Raw genomic sequence first — 19,833 nt, 5'->3', positions numbered from 1 at the left:
AATCCAGTTGGCGGCAATGCTGCTATGAGACTTGGAACTCTCCTCTAACCTCTAACCACAGTTTAGTGTGCAAACTATTGTGCTTGCTCTTGGGAAGCTTCACTCTTGCCAATGAGAGCCAGCATTTATACTATTTGGCATATTTATTGTTCGGTTAACCCATTCCTTATAAGTAAATCCTTTTTTAGTATTTAAAATCCTTCCAAGAACAATGGATGATAGGCAGAAATAAGTAGACATGAGGGGGAAAATGAAAACAAAACTTTAAATCGCTCTTCTCCCATAACTATTATAATTTATTCTATTGTCCTTTGTTTGACAGGGTTGTTTGTCATGACGAAGGGAAGCAACAATCAGTCAGTGTCCAAGAAATCTGGTTGTGCTTAAACATTTGTGAAATTCAGGGAAATGAGTTGTGCAATCTGACATCCAATAAAGATCAAGCGACCAATAGGCTTCAGTTTTCTTGTGAATGAAGGTAAAAGGGCTCTGCAGCCTGCATTTTTTTTACTGGGATGCTCAGTAGAACATGTAAACAGGGATTTTTATACCTTTGGTTCCCACAGACAGGGCAACATATGCAGATTAGTTCTATTGAGAATCAAAACATATTTTATAGTTCACAGGAGACTATCTCTTATTCTGAGAATTTTTGCTGTAATTGTGATGGCTGAAAGCTCTGAAGAGAAAATGGATTTACCTTACTTTCTAAGAGATAACCACTTGCTGACAGCTAGATAGGTGTGTGTATAATACCATGCTTGTGAGATTCTGATTTCTGCATTAAAGGTAAGACTCTGATAAGAATCTGATGACAATCATTACTGATGAAGTTACTCAGGTAATAATATTATCTATCAACAGGGATATCAAAATCTGGGTGCTCCATTGCTTCATGTAACACGCCAGGGAATGAAAACAGATTCTCTGTTTTCCCATTAATGAACAAGCAAGAACCATATTACAGAGTGAACTGATTGTATAAAAACAGACATGTGCACAAACTTTCTAGTATTGTTTGTCAAAAAGTTTATTCTCAAAGAGGCAACATTATTTCAGCCTGAGCAATGCATTTCGCTAGGACTGTCTATATAGTACACCACTGTAGCTCAACATATTTTCCACTTAAAAACAGTCTTATTTTGTGAGAAACTTCTTCAACATCTTAAATTCATCTTTTAAACTGAGAATTCATTTAAATGGTCTAGGCTTCTGCCTAAGAGGGAAAAGCTTTTTGACTCCTATCATATACAGTGATGTCCATGAAACTTTGACACTTGACTAAATGCATAATAAGTAAAACATAGACAATTTAAAGTGAAACCAGACATATCATGGGGAAACAGGTGAGAAAACCCTCTATTTCTGAAATATAAATTAGCCAGTAGAAAGAAAACTCATATAAAATTCTTGGTATAGTTGTCTGAAAACTGACACAGGCATATTTTTTTTTTATTAAAAAAAACCTTGTATTATTATCTGCAATTTTCCAGGAGTCAGATTTCTATGTTTGTTCATATTTCTATGTTAATTTTCAATTTTGATGCAATTTTTAAGAATTTACAATTTTTTAAATTCATGTTTTTATACATGCTCTTTTCCTTACTTATCTATTAAGGTATCTCTAGTCTGGAAAGTAGATGTGTTTCCAAGTCTTCCTTTGACTGGCTTATGAATGTGACCTCTATCTTAAAACCTGTTTATTCTATGTATTCTATAGCTTTTGTGACTATTTACAATATGCATTGCACATTATTAACTTGGTCCAACATACTGTGAAATTACAGGAAAGACTTCCTTTCCATTGACCTTGAAAATGGTTGGATTAAGCCTTGTGCTCCAAGTAAAAATAGTTGCAATGAATGACACAAAAATGTAATAAAGAACTCATTTATTAAGCTTATTAAAATAACCTAGCGTAGATTACCAAGTTTTCATTTACAAATTCAGATTCAAACATATATACCTGAAGCTCCAGTATAATGATTGCTGTTATATTTAAATACATTTTGGTAGAAACTTGTTACTTCTACATGCCCATTCAGGTGTTCATGAGCTGCTGAATATTTTCCATAATCTCCTGAGGACTCACTTGCTCAGTATCAAGTTGTTCATTAGTGAAGTGTTACATTTCTTGGAGCCTTTCTCAATACCTTGCTGAATCAGTATGTGTGTCATTGCCACTTTATTCCTGAGTGCCTGTCTGCTTTTTTGGGACATTTGGTAAATGGATTGCCTGTCACATGGGCACCTGTATTCTAATCTCTCCTTGACGGACAGCTACATACGGCTTTATGCTCTCAGCTGTTACTTGCTCAAGCCAGCGAAGAAGCTCTGAGAGATATTGCAGGAAAGCAGAGTAATTTTCTATAGTTAGATCAATTAACCTTTTGGCTTCACTGATTAGCTTTTCTTGGGACTGACTAATCTGCCCATAGATTTCCCGGAGTTTTTCTTTGAGTTGCTTGTTATGTTCATCGATTTTCCTCTTAGCAGCTGCAGACCAATATCGGATTTTTTCCTGAGCAGCAGATGAGAGTTCCATGATCTTCTGTTTTCCTTTTCCTTCAATATCAGTTATAAGGCCATAATATTCCTCACTGTAGATTTCCACCAATTCTCTTACTTGGTCTGTCAGGCGTGTAGCAATGCCAGCAAGATCTCCAACACACTGGTTGTGCCAATCTGTGAGAAGATCTATGATATTCTTCAGCCATCCCAATACTTTGTCTTCCACCTCAGAGTATGTCACTGACACTCCAAGTCTAATTGAATCAAAATATTCCTCCCGCAATGACTTTATGTAGAGGAGCAACTGGTGCAGCTTTTTTGAAAGGTCCTGGAATGTCTTTTGGCTAAAGTCTTTGAACTGAGAAATGTATTTTTTAACATCTTTTGTCAAGGATCTCAGCTTCTGGGCAAAGTCTGAAGCCATTGCATCTTTGTAGAGCTGTTGTGTTTCGACTTTGATGTCTTCAAAAGTTTTGTATTGCAAGCTTCTAACCATTTCTTCCACCTTCTGAAAAACTTGTTGCACTGCTTGTTTCAGTTGCTTCAGCCTTCCTGCAAAGTCAGCTTCCTGAAGAGTAGCAAATACCTGCCTGATTTTGTTCTGCAAATCTTTCAGCATTCCTTTAATTTGATCAAGTACATTACGGCCTCTAAGAATTGTTTCAGAAGCAGGAAGTCTGACTTCCAGCTCATTGATAGCTGCAATCAAGGCATCAAAGTACTCCTGAAGTTTTGAAAGGCATACATCAGCAGTTTTTGCTACCTTCTCTGTAGTCATGAGGTATATTTCTGCACCACTGTACTTTTCAGACAACCCAGGGACCTGAAATTTTGTAGTTTTCAGGAATTCAGTGGCTGAGTCAATTACGTGTTTTATTTTCTGGTGGTACTCTTCTATTATGTCAATTAAAACATTTAAAAGTTCTGCTTTTATTCTTTGATAGTCAAACTGTTCAGCCTGATCTGCTGCTCTTCGATAAAGCCGTTTAGCTTTGAACTTCAGCTCCTGATATTTGTCAGAGGCCTCATTGGCGGCTGTGCGAAGCTGAGCATCTATTTCATCTATTTGATTTGCAGCAAAAGTGTATGCTTTTTCAGCATTATTCTGCATTATATTCTTCATCTTTAAGGTGGCAGCACTAATTTCCAGTCCCATATGCTCCTTATGGTACCGATTAACATACCTATAGATTGCATTTGTCATTTGAGGCACTCTTTCTTTCAGACCCAACAACAAGTCTTTGGATGCATCCTCGTTCCAGTTGAACTTCATCTGAATCTGGTCAGGTTCTTTGAGAGATATCTCACCTTTTAGTATATCAATGTCGTTCTGGGGAGCAGACTGAAAATACAAAACGAGGTAAGAAAACTCCAATATTAGTTATGAGCATATTTTAACATTCTCATTATTGCATCTTTAATTTTATAATTTATTAAGATAAGCACTCTCCAATTTTTTGTCCACTGTCTGTTTGCTGTCTGTTTGCTCTCATCTTGAAAGATTATCTTGGAAGAAATTATCTTGTACCAAGCTACTTCAAGGTTCTTCGAAGTGCAAGACTAGAACACAACTTAGTCTGGTCTTTAATATCTGACTCCAAATAAGATTTTTCCTTTGTATTAAATGCCTATCATATCTCATAAGGCAGGTGAATTATTTGGGAAAATGAGCCTTCTACTCATTCCCGAAAGCAATTAAAGTGAATTCAAAAAGCATCTTTTTCATATGAAAATATTAGAGGATTTAATTTTTTAATCATTTAAATAAATGAGACAATTTAGACAGTTACTCAGAGAACGTAATAAATCCTCAAATGAGAATATATTTACATGTATAGTTTTTCCATTTTTATAATAAATAGTGAATTATGAGCTACTTCTGATGCCTAAATTAGTATATAATTTTGGAAGGTAAGATTTTAATTCAGAAATTATTGTAGTGTGCCAATAATAAGAGCATGTATTCTAACATATGAATGGATTATAAAAGACACTTCACAGATGGTCTGACCTCTTCTAGTCACCTTACTCTTATAATGGTCACTTATGCAGTAATTCTAAGTAGCCTGATGGCTATCTAATAAACCTGATGGGCAGTTTATCTAAAACTGACTTTGTACATTCTCCCCTTTCAGTGGGTGTGCCTTCTTGACCATAAGAGATGGAAAAAAATAACTATGTGAAGGAGTTGAAAACACCTCTTTACATAGATATTATTTTTAGTACTGGAAAGGCTAGTGTAGGAAATAAAACCTTTAATTACTTATAATATAGTTTTTATTTGTTGGTTAATTTATAGCTCAACATAAAAACACACACAAAATTTAAAAGGGAATTTTCCTCTGACCACACCAAACATTTTTGCTTTTTACTGTTCATATCAAACTTACCTGAGTTTGGTAGTAAACTCTGGCAAGGAGAGTTTCATCGGCCACTTCCACGAGATAAGCAAGGGTCCCAGCTGAGGGTGAGGATATTGAGCCGAATGATTTCCTTTCATTCTCTTGGTAACGCACATGAACATCTGTGAAAGTTGGGCTGATGATGTCTAGTGATAAACTGTCCTCTGTGTCTCTGCAACCACAGTAAATACACAGCTATGAAGCAATGCAGAAAGCACAAGCCCAATGCTGTATGTCTGAACATAGTACCACCTATAATTTCATATATATATATATATATAGATATAGATATAGATATAGATATAGATATAGATATAGATGACATAGATATAGATATAGATAGATATAGATATAGATATAGATAGACATATAGATATATGTAAGTAAACAATGACTTTATGATGAAAAGAAAATGTAAGGTTTATTATCTACATTTCTTAGAATTTAGCCTGACACATTCAAAACTTCATGTCACTCCAATTTTCCCATTTTAGATAAAACTATATTGACCTTTGACGTGAAATTTCATTAACTTACGGCAGGTAAACAAAACCTCTTGCTGTACCCATGGTCAGCTTTCTACAGATTTCTACAAACTGACTGCAAATTTTTCACCAACGCAAGTATAGGCATGATTGTTTATCTACATTTGTACTTGCCTTCCCTGATTCTGTCCCTTGGTTATATCAACGCAACACATACAGATCGAGACAGGCAGTAAGAGAGCCATTTCTAATCCCTGGTGTGAGCACTTGGGAATAAAAATTACTCTGTATTGGCTTGTGGTGACAGAGGGATCCACTGGGAAGAAACCTAAGTTGATGGTTAGATCTAGAACTGCTCTGATTATAAAATACTGTGTTTATGGTTTTCTGACGTGGGGTTGGTGAGAAAAGCTTTTCTAGAAACCCTGAGGGAACAGCTTTCAAGTTACCTTGAGGGGGAAAAGGGCACAGTCAATAATGGCAAGGTAGATATACATACAGGTTCATACTAATCAGTGCAAAGCATGCTGGGACATCAGAGATCAAAGCAACAACACATAATTTGCAATTATGTGTATTATAAATTATGTTATTAGAGCAAATCTTTACCGAACTCCTGAAATAGTTAGATTCTCCTGGTAGTTTGCACTCAGGTCACGATGTGAAAAGCTGCCAGTTATCTTCATAACAAACACGCCTTCTTTATATTCATAGTTCGAAACAACTGTGAAAAAGATTTCAAATGTGTGTATTACCAACAAAAAATGCAAAAGACATATCCAGTTGTATGTTAGATGGCCAGTTGTGGGGTATTTCACTGATATGTCAAATTATGTTTCAAGAAACTGAATGCCCATAATGTCCCAAATAAAACAACATCAAAACATTTGTTTGACTGGAGAATTTTAAAACTCACATTATATCTCAACATGGATGTAACACACATATATATATATAGTCATTAGCCTGCAGGGTGGCAGACTGGGACTCTGACAGTAATTTATGGAAAAATGCCACTGCTGATAAAAGAAGTGTCATTTTACCTCAATGCTAAATAGACAGAAATACCTTCATATGCAAAGCCTTGGGGAAAAAATATCTGGAAAAGCCTAGTCTACAATAATTTTTTCCCTCAAAATCATGGCATATAGAATTTTAATGTCTTACCATTCAGGTCATATTCCAAGAATTGCAATGTTGAGCTGCAGGTAGAGTCAATGGAATGTTCAAAAGAGTCCTTATTATTTGTCAAGTCTGTTCTCCAGGTGACATTGTACAAAGGGGAAACAACTTTGAAAGATCCAGTCAAGGCACCAAATGATGGGATGTAAATTCCAGCAGGCAAGGATATTTTCAGAGGGGGGATCTCAATTTTCTGTTCAGGAATGGTAATTGTAGGCATTTCAAAATCTGCAATTTTATTAGTTACTTCATCTAGATCTACAGAGAAACTGCCAAATGAAACATTCTTTGGTAAAGTGAATTGAGACATAGTTATTTGGTATTCAGGTATTGTCACCTCAAAAAATGGCATTTTATATTCTTCTAATGTAATATAATTTGCTCCTACATCCACTCTGGGGAATCTTAGTTTTGGCAGTGTGGGTAAATGGACATCAAATGGCATTGAGCTTAGTGTCTGTGGGATTTTTATGTTGCGCAAGTCAACGGTGTATGCTGGGACCTGGAGAGTGGTGAAAGGAAGGCTGAACTCTGGAGTGCTGAGGACAGGGCTTGGAGCCTTTAGATGTAACCCAGGAACAGTGACAGTGAAGCCATCGGTCAGCTTATTCACAGGTATGGGGAAAAAGTAACCATCCTCACTCTTGGTGTACACGAGGGACGCCGAGCCATTAATGTACTGTTTCCTGTCAGCACTGGTAGTGACATCCAGCTTCAAAATATCCCACAAGCTCTTCTCAGAAATGGGACACTTGACGACTTTGAGGAAGTCCATGTATCCTTCCAAAGATCCAGAAATAACAAATTTTGCCTCTGAGTTTTCATTTGATAACTGCATATCATGACTGAGAGATAGTGAGTGAATTTGGCCTTCACCCTTCCAGCCAGCTTTCTGGTTTGCAGGACTGATTTTCACTACAACAGCCTCATTAACTGATACCATGCCCATGTAGGGATTTGGCTGAATGGCTTGAATCTGAAGATCTGCTGATACATCCCAAGGAGCCAGCTCTAAGGTTGCTTTGCATTTCTGAGTCCCTGTTGTTGTGAAAGAAGATGTACATCGTGCATAATTCTTCCCATTGTGCTCCCAGACTGCATAAATACGACGGGCAGATGCTTCAACTGCAAGTAATTCTTTGATTTCAATGACCCAGAGTCCATCTGCTTTAGAGTGGGCCTCAAATCTGAGGGATGACCGAGCTCCATTAGCATTTAAATAGGCATTTGCCTCGTGGTCTACACTCCCAGAAAATGCATTTCCAGTGTAAAATACTCCATCAATATCCCCAGTTGTAGAAGATTCTACTGATATGTAATATGTAAGGGTCTCTAAAGCAAATTTGTGAGCAATTTCTCCCTTAGCACTGGTACCATATTTGGGAGTATTAAAATCATATATTAATTTTATCCCTGAGGAAAGAGTGGGTTTAGATTTTGTATTTCCAGAAAGTTCTTGGCTGAAATTCAGTTTTAAAACTGGTGTGTCAAATTCTATATTTGTTGCCACGGAAGCTTCCATGATCCTCTTTAAGAGAGTAATAGTGCTATCATGGTTTCCTCCTAGATATTTGTTATTACTCAGGGACAATGCTGTGGCCAGCTTCAATCCCCTTTTTCTTGTCAAACTTGTTGAACCATCCAGCTTAAATTGCAGAGCCTCAATGACAGAAGAGGATGAGACACTGAGATGTCCAACAATATCTGTCTGATTGAAAAGCCCAGCATTTGCAGTTAAAGTGATTACACTGGATTTAAATGAGAAATCATAAGTAATGTTGCCCATGGCAGGAACTAAGATATTGTTTGCTGAGCTGTTGATTCTGAATCTAGGAAGCTTTAGAGTGCGTAGATCCTGGGGGATATGAAGGACTGGAAGCTCAAAAGAAGGTACAACTAATGTGTAAGATGGAACTGAAAAGCCAATTATTGGGACTGTAAATCCCCTTGTGCTTATTTCTTTTGGAAGCGTGAAACCAAAGGCTGGCATCTCAGCAGTGAAAGGAGAAACTTCAATATTCACAACTGGAATGGTGTATCCTGGAATCGTGAGGGTCCGTGGTATTTTGTTCAGTGATGTTTGTATTTTGTATTTGTCCAGTTTTGTTTTGGCTTCATTATATGACTTTGTAAGAAAATCTAAAGCTGTATTTCTCCCTTTCTCAAAATGCTTGTTGAATAAAAGGATGTTCTTATTAAGTACTTCATACACTTTTGCTAAAGGAAGTGGGATTGCATGCATGTCTTTGTTTTTCTCATACTGAGCATTAAAATTTAAATCAAAGGATTGTCTTGTTGTCTTCAATAATTCCTTCAGGCCTACTTGTTCCCACAGTGAATAATCTTTCAACTGAGGAGTTCTGATTCCAGTGTAGGGAATCTGAATCTGAGGAATGCTTAGAGGAATGTTTAGGAAGTCCAGATTGGCATCTCCATTCATTTCGATATGAGCTTCAATTCTGTCATCATTGCTGCCAGCAGATATATTATGGAAATACCTGTACTGATTGAATCTGCCAGTAGCTTGCCAGTTGACTTGATGTACAGAAGGACTGAGGGTAAAGCCATAGTTATTCAGGAAGTCAATTTTGCCAGTTAGTTTCATTGGGAAGCTGATTTTCACATTTCCATCATTGTTTGCTGCAAGATGAATTTCAGAAAGGTTTGCAATGAAGGAAAGCTCATTATTTACAGTTCCAGTAATCCGTCCATGGAGCCGAGCATTGTGAGAGCCTGTTAATTCTACTTTCATTTCTAGAAGCTCTCCTGTGCCTTGCACATTCAGAAGGCTACGTCCCACACGCTGTGACTCAATTTCAGACTGAATCTGAAGCACTGCAGACATTAAGGAATGACATTCATATTTCATAGCTTGGTTGACTTTCAGGTACTTAGCATTTATTCTGTTGTTGGCAGAAAATGTAATACTGGGGCCTTCAATCTTGAAAGTGGCATGTGAGTCATGAGTGCCTTCATCGGAGAAATTAGGTGAAGTCCATTTCCAGTTTCCTTTACCAGCAGAAGTAAATGATATGTATCCTGCTTCTACCTCTGTTGTCATGTTATTGATCAGATCAGCCTGGCTGGAGAAATCAGCTTGTGGAATATTCAGTCTGTGAGAATATACCATTCCACTCTGCATCCAAATTTTTCTTTGCAGCTTGACCATGAAGTTATTCTGTAGCTCTACTGAATTTTTCTTTGTATTTAAGTTTGCTCTAGTTTCAGCTTCTCCTTCTACCGAGGTCCCTAAAAATACAACTTCATTGGTGTGATCAACTTTAAGGAACCTATGGCTGACTTTCATGGCATTTTTAAGGTTCAGCTGCTTCATGTCAGGGGCCAGGAAACGCGAATCTGCAATAACACTAAAAACTAGGAAGTCTAATTTGGATGTTGTTTGAGCTGAAATGGAGGTAACAAATTCTGGACTGTTTGCAGATGTTGTGGTATTACGAAGCTCAGCTTGTGTAGACAGTGTGAAGAATGGAGAGGTGACTCTGAAAGCACCAGACAACTTGCCAAATGTAGGAACAGTCACAGTATGTGGAATACGTGGGAGCTGGAACTCTGGTATCTTCACGTTAGGAATACGGAGCTGATTTAGATTTAGCTTTGGAATCAATAATTCTGGTATTTGAAACTGAGGCATGTGTATTTCTGGGAAAGAAATGTCAGAAAAAGCCATATCTCTCATCTTCAGATCTTTCAAATAGACATCGATAGATGGGAACTGAAATTCTGCAGACATGAATTTGTCTATTGTTCTCACAATCAGAAGCTTAACTTCAATCAAGTCAATTGTGAAGGAAGGAATTTGAAAGGTATTTAGAATTTTAAATTCTGGGGTAGTAAATTTCATTGGGATTTTCACGTCTTTTAGTCTCTTAATATTGATCTCATAGGAGGGGATACGGAGATCAGTCAGTGGGACAATGAATTCTGGTGTTCGAAATGTTGCTTCCTGAAGACTTCGGAGACTAACCTCAAAGGCAGGTATAGTGACTATAACTGCCCTGATTTCAGGGACTTTAAATCCAGTTTCAACAAACTGTTTTACATTTTCAGCCCAATTTTTTAGATCATACTCTTCAGCCAATGCAGTGATTTTTTTGGAAGCTGTGTTCCATTGGTGAGAGATGTATGCAACAACTGAATTGTAGAATTGGCTTATCTTCTGAAGACACCACTGGAGTTCCTGAGAAATATCCATTTCAGAAATCCTCTCTCGCAGGTCTTCCAGATATTCATTTACCTTGGCTTTGAGATTAGCAAATGTTGTTGAGTCTATGAGCTCCCTGAGCCAGTTAATTACTGCAGCAAGATTCGTGTCCTTTAGTTGTTCCATGTATTTTGAAATCACAGATCTTAAATCTCTTATATACTGTTTCAGTGCTTCGGCTTTCTGTGGAAGTTCTAGATTTCTGAGTTCCTCATTTATTTTTTGAGTCACTTCTCGAATTTTGTTATTTGTGTCGTCTACAAATTGGTCATAATCAAAAGCCTTGAGCTTTTTAATAATCACATCAAGGAACTTGTTGACTTGCTTTATCATCTTTTCATAATCAAAGGTTTGCACTTTCTTGACAGCATCATCAACAAAAGCAACAACTTTATCAAAGCATGACTTCACATCAACATTTTGCAGGTAGATGGTCAGTTTCTGGACTGTTTCTTTTATTCTGTACGTTTTAAGCAGTTCTATCATTCTGTCAATTAAAAAATATATCTGCTTATCAATTTCATATTTTATAATCAATTTGTGCATATGACCCCGGAAAGCACTGATCTTCTCAGATAATTCATATTCCTCTATCCAATTCAGAATAAAGTCTTTGATTTGTTCAATAATTTCATTGATTTTTTTGATTGGCAAAGATCGCTTAAATTTTTCTAAACATTCTTTAGCATCAAACTCTTTAATCTGTCGCTTCAAATTTTCCGCAACGCTTCTGACATCGATATTCTGAATATGAATCTTGAGTAATTCTAGGTTTTCCTGAATTTTAGCTGTAATCCCATACTCATCATCAAAATTTTTAATCCAAGCCAAAGTGCTGCTTCCGATTTTGTTAAGATCATATTGTTGGAAAAAAACCTGCAATTTTTCAATGATGTTGATTACAGTTGTTCTTACCTGATATTTGTTATCTAGAGCTGTCAGTGTTTCAATTATTTGATCAAGAAGCTGTGCAATAAGTGTGTTAATGTCGTACTGCTCATAACTGTCCTTGATGTACTGCTCAACTTTTATCAAATAGATCTGCAGCTGAGACAGTATTTCTTGAAGATTGTCCAGGGCTTTTTCCAGCATAATTTGGAGATCATCAGATGTTATTCTGTAGTCCTTTGTTAAAGCAACAAAATTATTTTTCATGCTGCTAACTTTGCCTTTGATATCTAATTTGTCCATGTAATCGTTAATGTCCTCTGGCAGTTTGTTCAAAGTTGCCTTGTATTTTTTCATATGTTGTTCTATGTCTATGTTCTTCAGATAACTTTGTATGGCCTGCAGAGTGGATAGAATGGTGCCTCTGAGTTTTTCAAAGTAAACTGGCAAATTTTCCAGGAAGGGTAGGCTAATAACATGCATATCTTTATTTTTGTCATACTTCACAAAGCCAGAGATGCTGAATTCTTGAGGCTCCGATATGCTGCTCCTGAGACCCAATACATCAATTAAATTAACTTCTTCATATGTTAATGGTAGTATGACTGATGTGTCCATTACAGAGAGATCTGCTAAAGCTCTTCCATTAAGTTCCACACCAATCTTTTCTGCATTATTGTAAGCGCTGAAATCTTGTGAATATACATTATTGTTTAGCTGACTTTTCAATTTCCAAGCACTTGACTGCTCTGATGGAGTAAAAAGCATATGAACTTTGTTGTCAAGTAGGGTAGTGTACCTTCCTCTAGACTTCAAGCTATGGCTGGTAGAGCCTCTGTAATCATGGGAGAAAGTGAAAGCAAGAGGCTCTGCTTTAAACAGCAATTTGCTGTACAAGTCTCCTGTGTGCTCACCCACAGCAACCAGCTTTCCATTAGCATTGGTGTGTACGTCAGCTGTGATGACAAATGGGGCCATAGTGGAACGCACAGCATTGCTGAAACGGAGAGGTTTGGAATCACAGTTTGTGTTCATGGTAACTGAGGAGGAAAGTCCTGCCACATCCAGATGAACTCTGTGACTCACTGCTGCGCCTTGAATGTTTGCCACGGTGTCTGTTTTCAGGTCTGCAGTTAGACCAGCACATGTAAGGGTGTAGGTGTGCCTTATTTCATCTGCTTCATGGGCTCCTCTGACATTGCCACCCAAGTTCATTTTCAGAGGCTCGAGAAGGAGTTCTGCTTTGTTGGAAACTTCCGTTTTAGTGTATTTAAGATTATTGCTCAGTTTAGCTGTTAGTGAGCTAGGCTCCAGTTGAAGGTCAAAAACATGTTTGTGGAACTTGTCAAAGCCAAAGCTGTTGTCTAATTTTGAAACAAATGTTAAGGATAAGCCTGGAATATTCAAATCATTTGTGTACTCCAACTTTATCTCTTTGAATGATCCCTGCAAATTATTTGAAAACTTGAGTCCTTCTCTATTAACTCTGAAATTTAAAATATGTTTGTTGTCCATACCCAGAACTGTACTCTGATATTCACTTCCCAGTGTTATTTCTGTTAGGCTCACTCTTCCACCTACATTGAATTTTGCATTGTTTTTCCCATAGCGCCCAGAAGAGGACAGTGACATGGAACCTCCAGCAGTGTCGAGTTTGGCATTAATTTCACTCTGCATTGCCAAGGGACTAAACTGCACGTTGGTGGTTGCGCTGCTGGCTAGACCATATCGATTGACATTGAGTGATGACTTATGCGCAGCTCGATACTTCTGATCAGTCAGGGAGATATCAGTGTTGAAAACAAGGTCCTGGGAATTGAGAGAACCTGCAAACACGGCAAAATACTGGATTTGCTTGTAAGTGGCTTGGTATTCGGATCGAAGTGCTGCCATCTTCTTTGACAAAACTATTTCAAGCTTATTGACACCTGCAGTATGTTGATACTTCCCGTTGGTTTCAGATGACATTTTCAGTTGACTGTTTTCACACTTCAGTGAAGCTGTGTTCTTTAATAGCCCATTTTGTACATCAGAAACTGAAGTAATGGAAAAAGAACCATCACTGTATCTGCCAGATATCTGATTGGTAGCCTGAAGGTGAGAAGAATCCAGCTTCAGATTTGATTTGCCTTCTAAAACCCGTCTCTTTTCATTGTATGTGGTAGACAAAGTGTAAATGCTTCTTGCAAACACTGAAGCCACTTCCAGCTGCCCTTCTATTTTGACATTATTGGTATTCATGTTATTTATCTTTTCAGAAACAATATCACTGGAAAATGAAAGCTGAGGACCCAGAGTACTTGATGCTGTAAGTGATAAGGTGTAGTTTGTAAGTGGAATAGGTTCATAACTCTTTCTGCCAGACAGCTTAAAAACTGATGTTAAGACTCTGTGCTTCAGGTGATTTTCATATGCACAGATGAATCCATTTCTGTTATATGATGCTTCTCCAGAACCTTAAATAGGAAAAAAGAGATAAAAGGTAAGTGTGTCTACACCTTTTCATCTTTGGGAACTTGTCTGATGCCACTGAACTTCTATGCCACTGCTTGAATTGCAATTACTGTTATGACATTTTGTTTTAAAGGCCTAAGTGCTTTGGAAAGTACTGACTATTTCAGTAAAAATAGCTCCTATTTTAATATTTGAAATTAAATTTTTGAATTACAAATAAATTGAGTTTCTACGCTAGACTACTAAATATAATAATGTGAAATGACATAAAATTATGTCATAATTTAAACTTAAATTAAGAAGATGGACTCAAGAATAGCCCATATTTAACATTCATAGATTTTAGTGTTTATCATGCCTCAGTTATGGTGAGGAGTTTAGAAGAAAATGAAATCAGATTTTGCTGTTTGAGAACCCAAACTGCAATTTTTAGGGGAACTAACTTAAAGATAACTGTATTATGGCAATATATGGACATAAAAAAGATAAGACAATTTTATATACATATATACTCATATTAATAGACTGAAAAATAAATTGTGGGTATACATATACCTATACACTTGCACCCCTGATTTTGAAAACAGTTGATTTACCAGCTGCACAAGTATTTGTAGAATCAAGCTTTCAGTTTTGAAGGACATTTTCTTCAGTAAGGAACAACCAAGAAAACATGGACTGTAAGAGTCTTTACTGAATTAAACTGACTTCACCTTCAGAGTCTGAATAAACAGACACATGTAATATCTTTAAAATCAAAGGGAAAGTGATTCGAGGTCACACAACACCTGTCTTTAAATAAGTGCAGGCAAATGAATGTACTGTACCTGATATATAGGGATACAAAATAATTAAAGCAGGTTTGCAAACATTGCAGTATTAGTAAACATTCTTACCTTGCACACTGAAGGAAAGCAGCTCAAAAACTGAATCAGCATTTGTGTTATAGGTAGCTTTCACGCTGGTTGCTCTCTCTGAGGTGCTGTTAGTCACGGTGTAGGCGGCTGTCCAGTTGTAATAGTTGCTGTACACATTAGCAGAGACCTCTAACTTGCCCAGCAAAGGCACACGGAAAGGATAGGATTTTGGAACAGTAAATGATGGGATTCTGTATTCTTGAGATGGCACACTTATTCCCATGGACTCCACTACCAGAGGAGGTGTTTTAACAGTCTTCGGCATCCATATCTCATCAGATGATTTTCCCGCAAATGGCAGTGGAATGTCAATTACAAAACTGTTTTTATTCAAGTTGTGTCTGACCCGGCCTTCACTGGAAAATAAAGATAACTCTGTTAGAAACTAAGTTCATAATGCATATACAGGAATTTTCATGATTTCCTCCTCTGCCCAAGATACTGAGCTTACTTACATGCTTATATCAATGTCCTGACTTCAGTTTTAGAGAGAAATGTAATGATCAAACTTTAATGTCAACACTTTCAAGCACTAATTCATCAAAATTTATTGAAAGTATTTTTGGTATCGTGGAACTGTTTCAATGTTTCTACCTCTTATTTCATAAACAAAGGGACTTGTAGGTAAAGTAAACAAAATCACTGGCACACTTGTGGGATGCTGAGTACCGGAAAATGGCAATTATGTTTTTTCAAAAAGTGGCGTATTCTTGTAGAAATGCATTAAATCGTATTAGCATTAAAAATTTATCTGTCTTTCCCATTATAAGCATTTCAGAAATTTTATATAAATATTCAGCATTTTTTTATTCTGAATAAAAGGAAATAAAAATCTAAGCATCTGACCAGGAACTAGGATTGGAAAATAGATCGTTGGCAGAAAAAGCATAATTGGGAAAAGGCAAAACAGAAGGAAACTTGGCCTTAATTTCTGAATGAACAATAAGCTGGCGCAGATACTTTTCTTGTTTCCTAACTGGTCTTTCCTATTGCAAAATCTTGAATTTTTACACTTAAGAGCTACATCCTAAGATGAAAATTAAGCGAATGCTTTTGAAATTTGTTCCTTTACATCAGAAGATTTAAAAAGCTACATAAAAAAGCAGTAGAAAACCATGTTGTTATTATTATTAGCAAAGATGATAAGAACCTAGGAGAAAAATCCAGTTTCTTCCTTGCTTATACTTAGCTCTGGAGCACAATGGAAGCAATAAAGATATGTATCATTAACACATTATATCTTATTAGCACAATAAAAGATAATACATGGAAAAACAGATCTAAGAGATACAAAATTGAAGACTCTTCTCCATTTGTTTTTGGAATCCAATCTTACACTGGCTTCTGCTGTCCTTTGCATTCATTTCAGCATTTCATTTCTACGAAATTTAACAGAAGGGTAATGACATTCATACAAATCCTGTGAAACTCTACTAGGTAGAAGAGATGGCACCAAACTAGTGCCAGCATCCAGTCCATATGTGTACAACTTCCCTCAGATCATATCAGGCATGGGAGGAGGTCAGGTTGCTTTACTGGTGGAGGTTAACCAGTATGCATAAGGGAATGGAAGAACTGTCCATCAGGACTGCACAGGAAAGTACAGAGCGATGAGGGTTATGGCTGAAGTGTCAGCTATGAGAAACATGGCTTCAGTAGTTCTGTGGCTTAAAGACTGCTGAATGCTGTATTTTTATTCAATACACCTTATAAGATAATACAACACTCTGGGATCTATTCACATATTACATGAAGTCAAATCTGTATTAAATATATGCATCAATTCCTCCATATAATTTCATTTCTCTGACCTTGAAATTCTTTGTTATGATTCCAATTTTATGCTAATGTTTACAGTGATTCCATGCTGTTTTATAAAACAAAAGTAAAGTAACACTAAAATGTGAATAAATACCTATTTTCCGTTTCCTGTTTCACTATCCTAATTTCATTCCCTACCTTTTCAGGAAAAGTTCTTCAGGAATGGTGATAACAGGCAGGTTAAGTTTCTGAATGCTCAGTTCCTGCAGTGCACTTAGTTTGTCTTGCAGAGTCTGGGCATAAGGGACATCTTTTGATGTCTTTTGCAGCCAGGTGTTGGTTGCCTGCAATGAGGAGAAAAGTTTTTGAAAGTTAATATAAAGTTTTAGGACTTCTCAATGAATGCATCTGAAACTTATTTGAACTACCCAAATACTGGGGTCTAGGTATCTGCTAAAGTGACTTATTCTATCAAAGCTGGAAATACACAGCTTATTCAATCTGATGAGTGATTTTACAAGCAGTTCTTATTTTGGCTTTCATGGGGGAGGCAAGAATTCCTCAGGGCTATGTACTGGAGCTGTAATATCTACTGCAGATTGAAAACCATACCACGATAAATTGTGACACGATATGTCTCAGTGTCATGTCTGTATGGGCCACTTTCTGATCCAGAAGTTCGTTGGTATGCTTCTCTAGAGTTTTTGAGTAGTCTGAGAAGTCAACTGGGAAGGCAGAACAGAGTTTTTTCACAGCAGCACTGGCACCTGAATTCCACTCCAGCTCAACTTTCTCAGCATCTAAAAATCATGAATTTAAAAGAAAAGGGTAAAATTAGTAATATTCTTATTTTGAGAAATATTATGAACTAATGTAAAAAGATGCTTAAATTTACATGCTGTGTATGTGGATCATGTTTTTGCCCCTACCATATCTGAGAAGAACTCTTTTTGAAATCGAGTTTCCATAAATTGTTGCAGCTGAGCTGATCTGAAGATATGCTTTTTTTGGTGAATAATTAACCAATGCTTCACTTCTAAGTTCAGTTTCCAGGCGAGGAAAAGAAATGGTGCCTCTTAACATTGCCTCTTCCACTCCCGCATATCTGTGAAAGAAAAAAAATATGTGAATAAAAATATTTAATTGTATTTTTTCAGGAGCAATTTCAACATTTAAATCTATAGCAAAGGCATAATAGCTGCTATAAAAAAATTAGATTGAATCAAACTTGTAAACATTGCTCTAATTCAATGAATATTTTCAGCTCCTGCTAGTTTGGAAAATCTGTAGTAGACTATTATAATGCTACTGTGCAGATACGCACAGTAATTTGTATTAATTTCATAGGAGTGAAAAGGATGGAAATATGTACCTGTCCTGGTAAAGTTGTAACAGAACCAAATTCTAAATGCCTTACTCAAACTGAACTCTCTACTCAGGATACAGACTGTGGCCATGAATCACATAGAAACAAAACACTTGGCAAAATATATTATGCCAGTGGGCTTAATTTTTCTTTATTCGCATTTATTTTATATCTCTGTAACTTTGTTGACTCGAGCAAAATTTAATGTTATGTTAGTGCAAATGAAAGGGAATTGAGGTCTCTGACATCTGTCCAAAGCTCCCACTGATATCAGAGGCAATTCTACATGAACAGCAAAGACAAAGACTCCCTGGGGCACCATCAAGATCACAGAATTCCATGGAAGATTGAGGTTTATTAAAGAATGTGATCAGCCCATTTCACTATGGGCTTGTGAAGCAGATAATTTTAGAAACCCTGACAGGCTGAACATTTTTGTTAGCTCCCCTGTAGATGTTCCCGGAAATATTCTCATCAAGAAGCGTGGGAATTTTTACAGGAAGCTCTCAGTTATTTTTGGTTTTGTTTCTTACTGAGTGCCATTAGATTTCTTTGTGGGAAGATGTAATAATTTTTTAGAGCCAAGCATATCCAGTAAAAGATAATACCTCTCTGAACAAACCTTGCCTTGTTTATATCCTTAGATTATCACACCTGCAAAAACAGTAGTACAATGCATTCTTGTAGTCATGTGTGTGCAAACATGGAAGAACTACCTGAAGGAACTTGTAATACAAATTATATATATATACACATATAGTAGGAAAGATCAATCAATGTGTTATATATATATGCATTTGATGCATTAAAAATAAAATACTTTAAAGCTTTTAAATGGGGTTTTAATGGCATGTTTATCTGTATCTGTAGTTAAGAAATTTCTCCAAAACAAGATAAAATTTTGCCAAATTTTTACATCCAGTGAAACCTTTCCAAAGGTAGCTGTTAAATTCTAAATGTTTTCCTGAGTTACCTTATCTGTCCAGTAAGAGTAACTTCTGTAATCTTCTTGTTGTTGACATCTAAGACAAAGGTGTATGCTTTCTTCCCAGAAATGGATTCATCAGTAATTCTGAAGTTTGTACCAAAGTCAACACCAACATCTGGAATCTGGACATCACTGGTCAAAATCTTTTTGCCTTTGTTGTACCTGAAGGTCAGCGTGGCCCCATGCTTGTTTACACCTAGAAAATATAATGTACTTTGGTTATTCACAACTATGAAACTGTTTGGACTTTTCTTTAAAGGTGAACAAAAAAGAATCAGCTGAGAATTATATCCCACTAAAGATCTAATACATCTTTTAATGAGTCTGATTAGCAACTGGGTCATCTTTTTTCTTCTCGTCTTCTAAATACAGCATGGGCTGACCTACCAACCCATCAATACTTTTGTTATTTAAATGACCCCACAAATGTTTGGTATGCTTTCATTCTATATTTCATAAGAAACATATTTTTCTCTTGCTTATATAGACCCCCTGAACATCTCCTCTTCTTTGCTTCCATTCACCGACATCACAATTTTATTAAAATCAAGCAAAATACAAAATCAGCCTCTCATCATGAAAATCATACAATCTGGGATTGCATGAAAGGAAATGTAATTAAATGGTGGGCTTGTTTGGGTGTGAAAATGGTATTCT

At 36.6% G+C, this 19,833-nt stretch overlaps 1 protein-coding gene across 1 annotated transcript in view; it reads right to left on the bottom strand.

Annotated features, from left to right (window-relative positions):
- Positions 1-1,005: 1,005 nt before the first annotated feature.
- The window catches only part of APOB (apolipoprotein B), a 35,875-nt gene continuing 17,047 nt past the window's right edge, over positions 1,006-19,833 (bottom strand). Inside the window, exons 21-29 of the mRNA XM_004174984.6 lie at positions 19,162-19,372; positions 17,752-17,927; positions 17,435-17,622; positions 17,021-17,166; positions 15,041-15,417; positions 6,566-14,146; positions 6,008-6,122; positions 4,902-5,085; positions 1,006-3,853 (exon numbers count right to left, since the gene is read on the bottom strand). Of these exons, the coding sequence (XP_004175032.5) occupies positions 2,240-3,853; positions 4,902-5,085; positions 6,008-6,122; positions 6,566-14,146; positions 15,041-15,417; positions 17,021-17,166; positions 17,435-17,622; positions 17,752-17,927; positions 19,162-19,372 (10,592 nt within the window). The 3' untranslated portion in view covers positions 1,006-2,239. The remainder of the gene's footprint in view (positions 3,854-4,901; positions 5,086-6,007; positions 6,123-6,565; positions 14,147-15,040; positions 15,418-17,020; positions 17,167-17,434; positions 17,623-17,751; positions 17,928-19,161; positions 19,373-19,833) is intronic.

This window comes from Taeniopygia guttata, chromosome 3, assembly GCF_048771995.1.
Source record: "Taeniopygia guttata chromosome 3, bTaeGut7.mat, whole genome shotgun sequence".
In the NCBI taxonomy this organism is placed as follows: domain Eukaryota; kingdom Metazoa; phylum Chordata; class Aves; order Passeriformes; family Estrildidae; genus Taeniopygia; species Taeniopygia guttata.
Note: the sequence above shows the minus strand (reverse complement) of the source record. Positions and strands in the feature narration are given on the sequence as shown.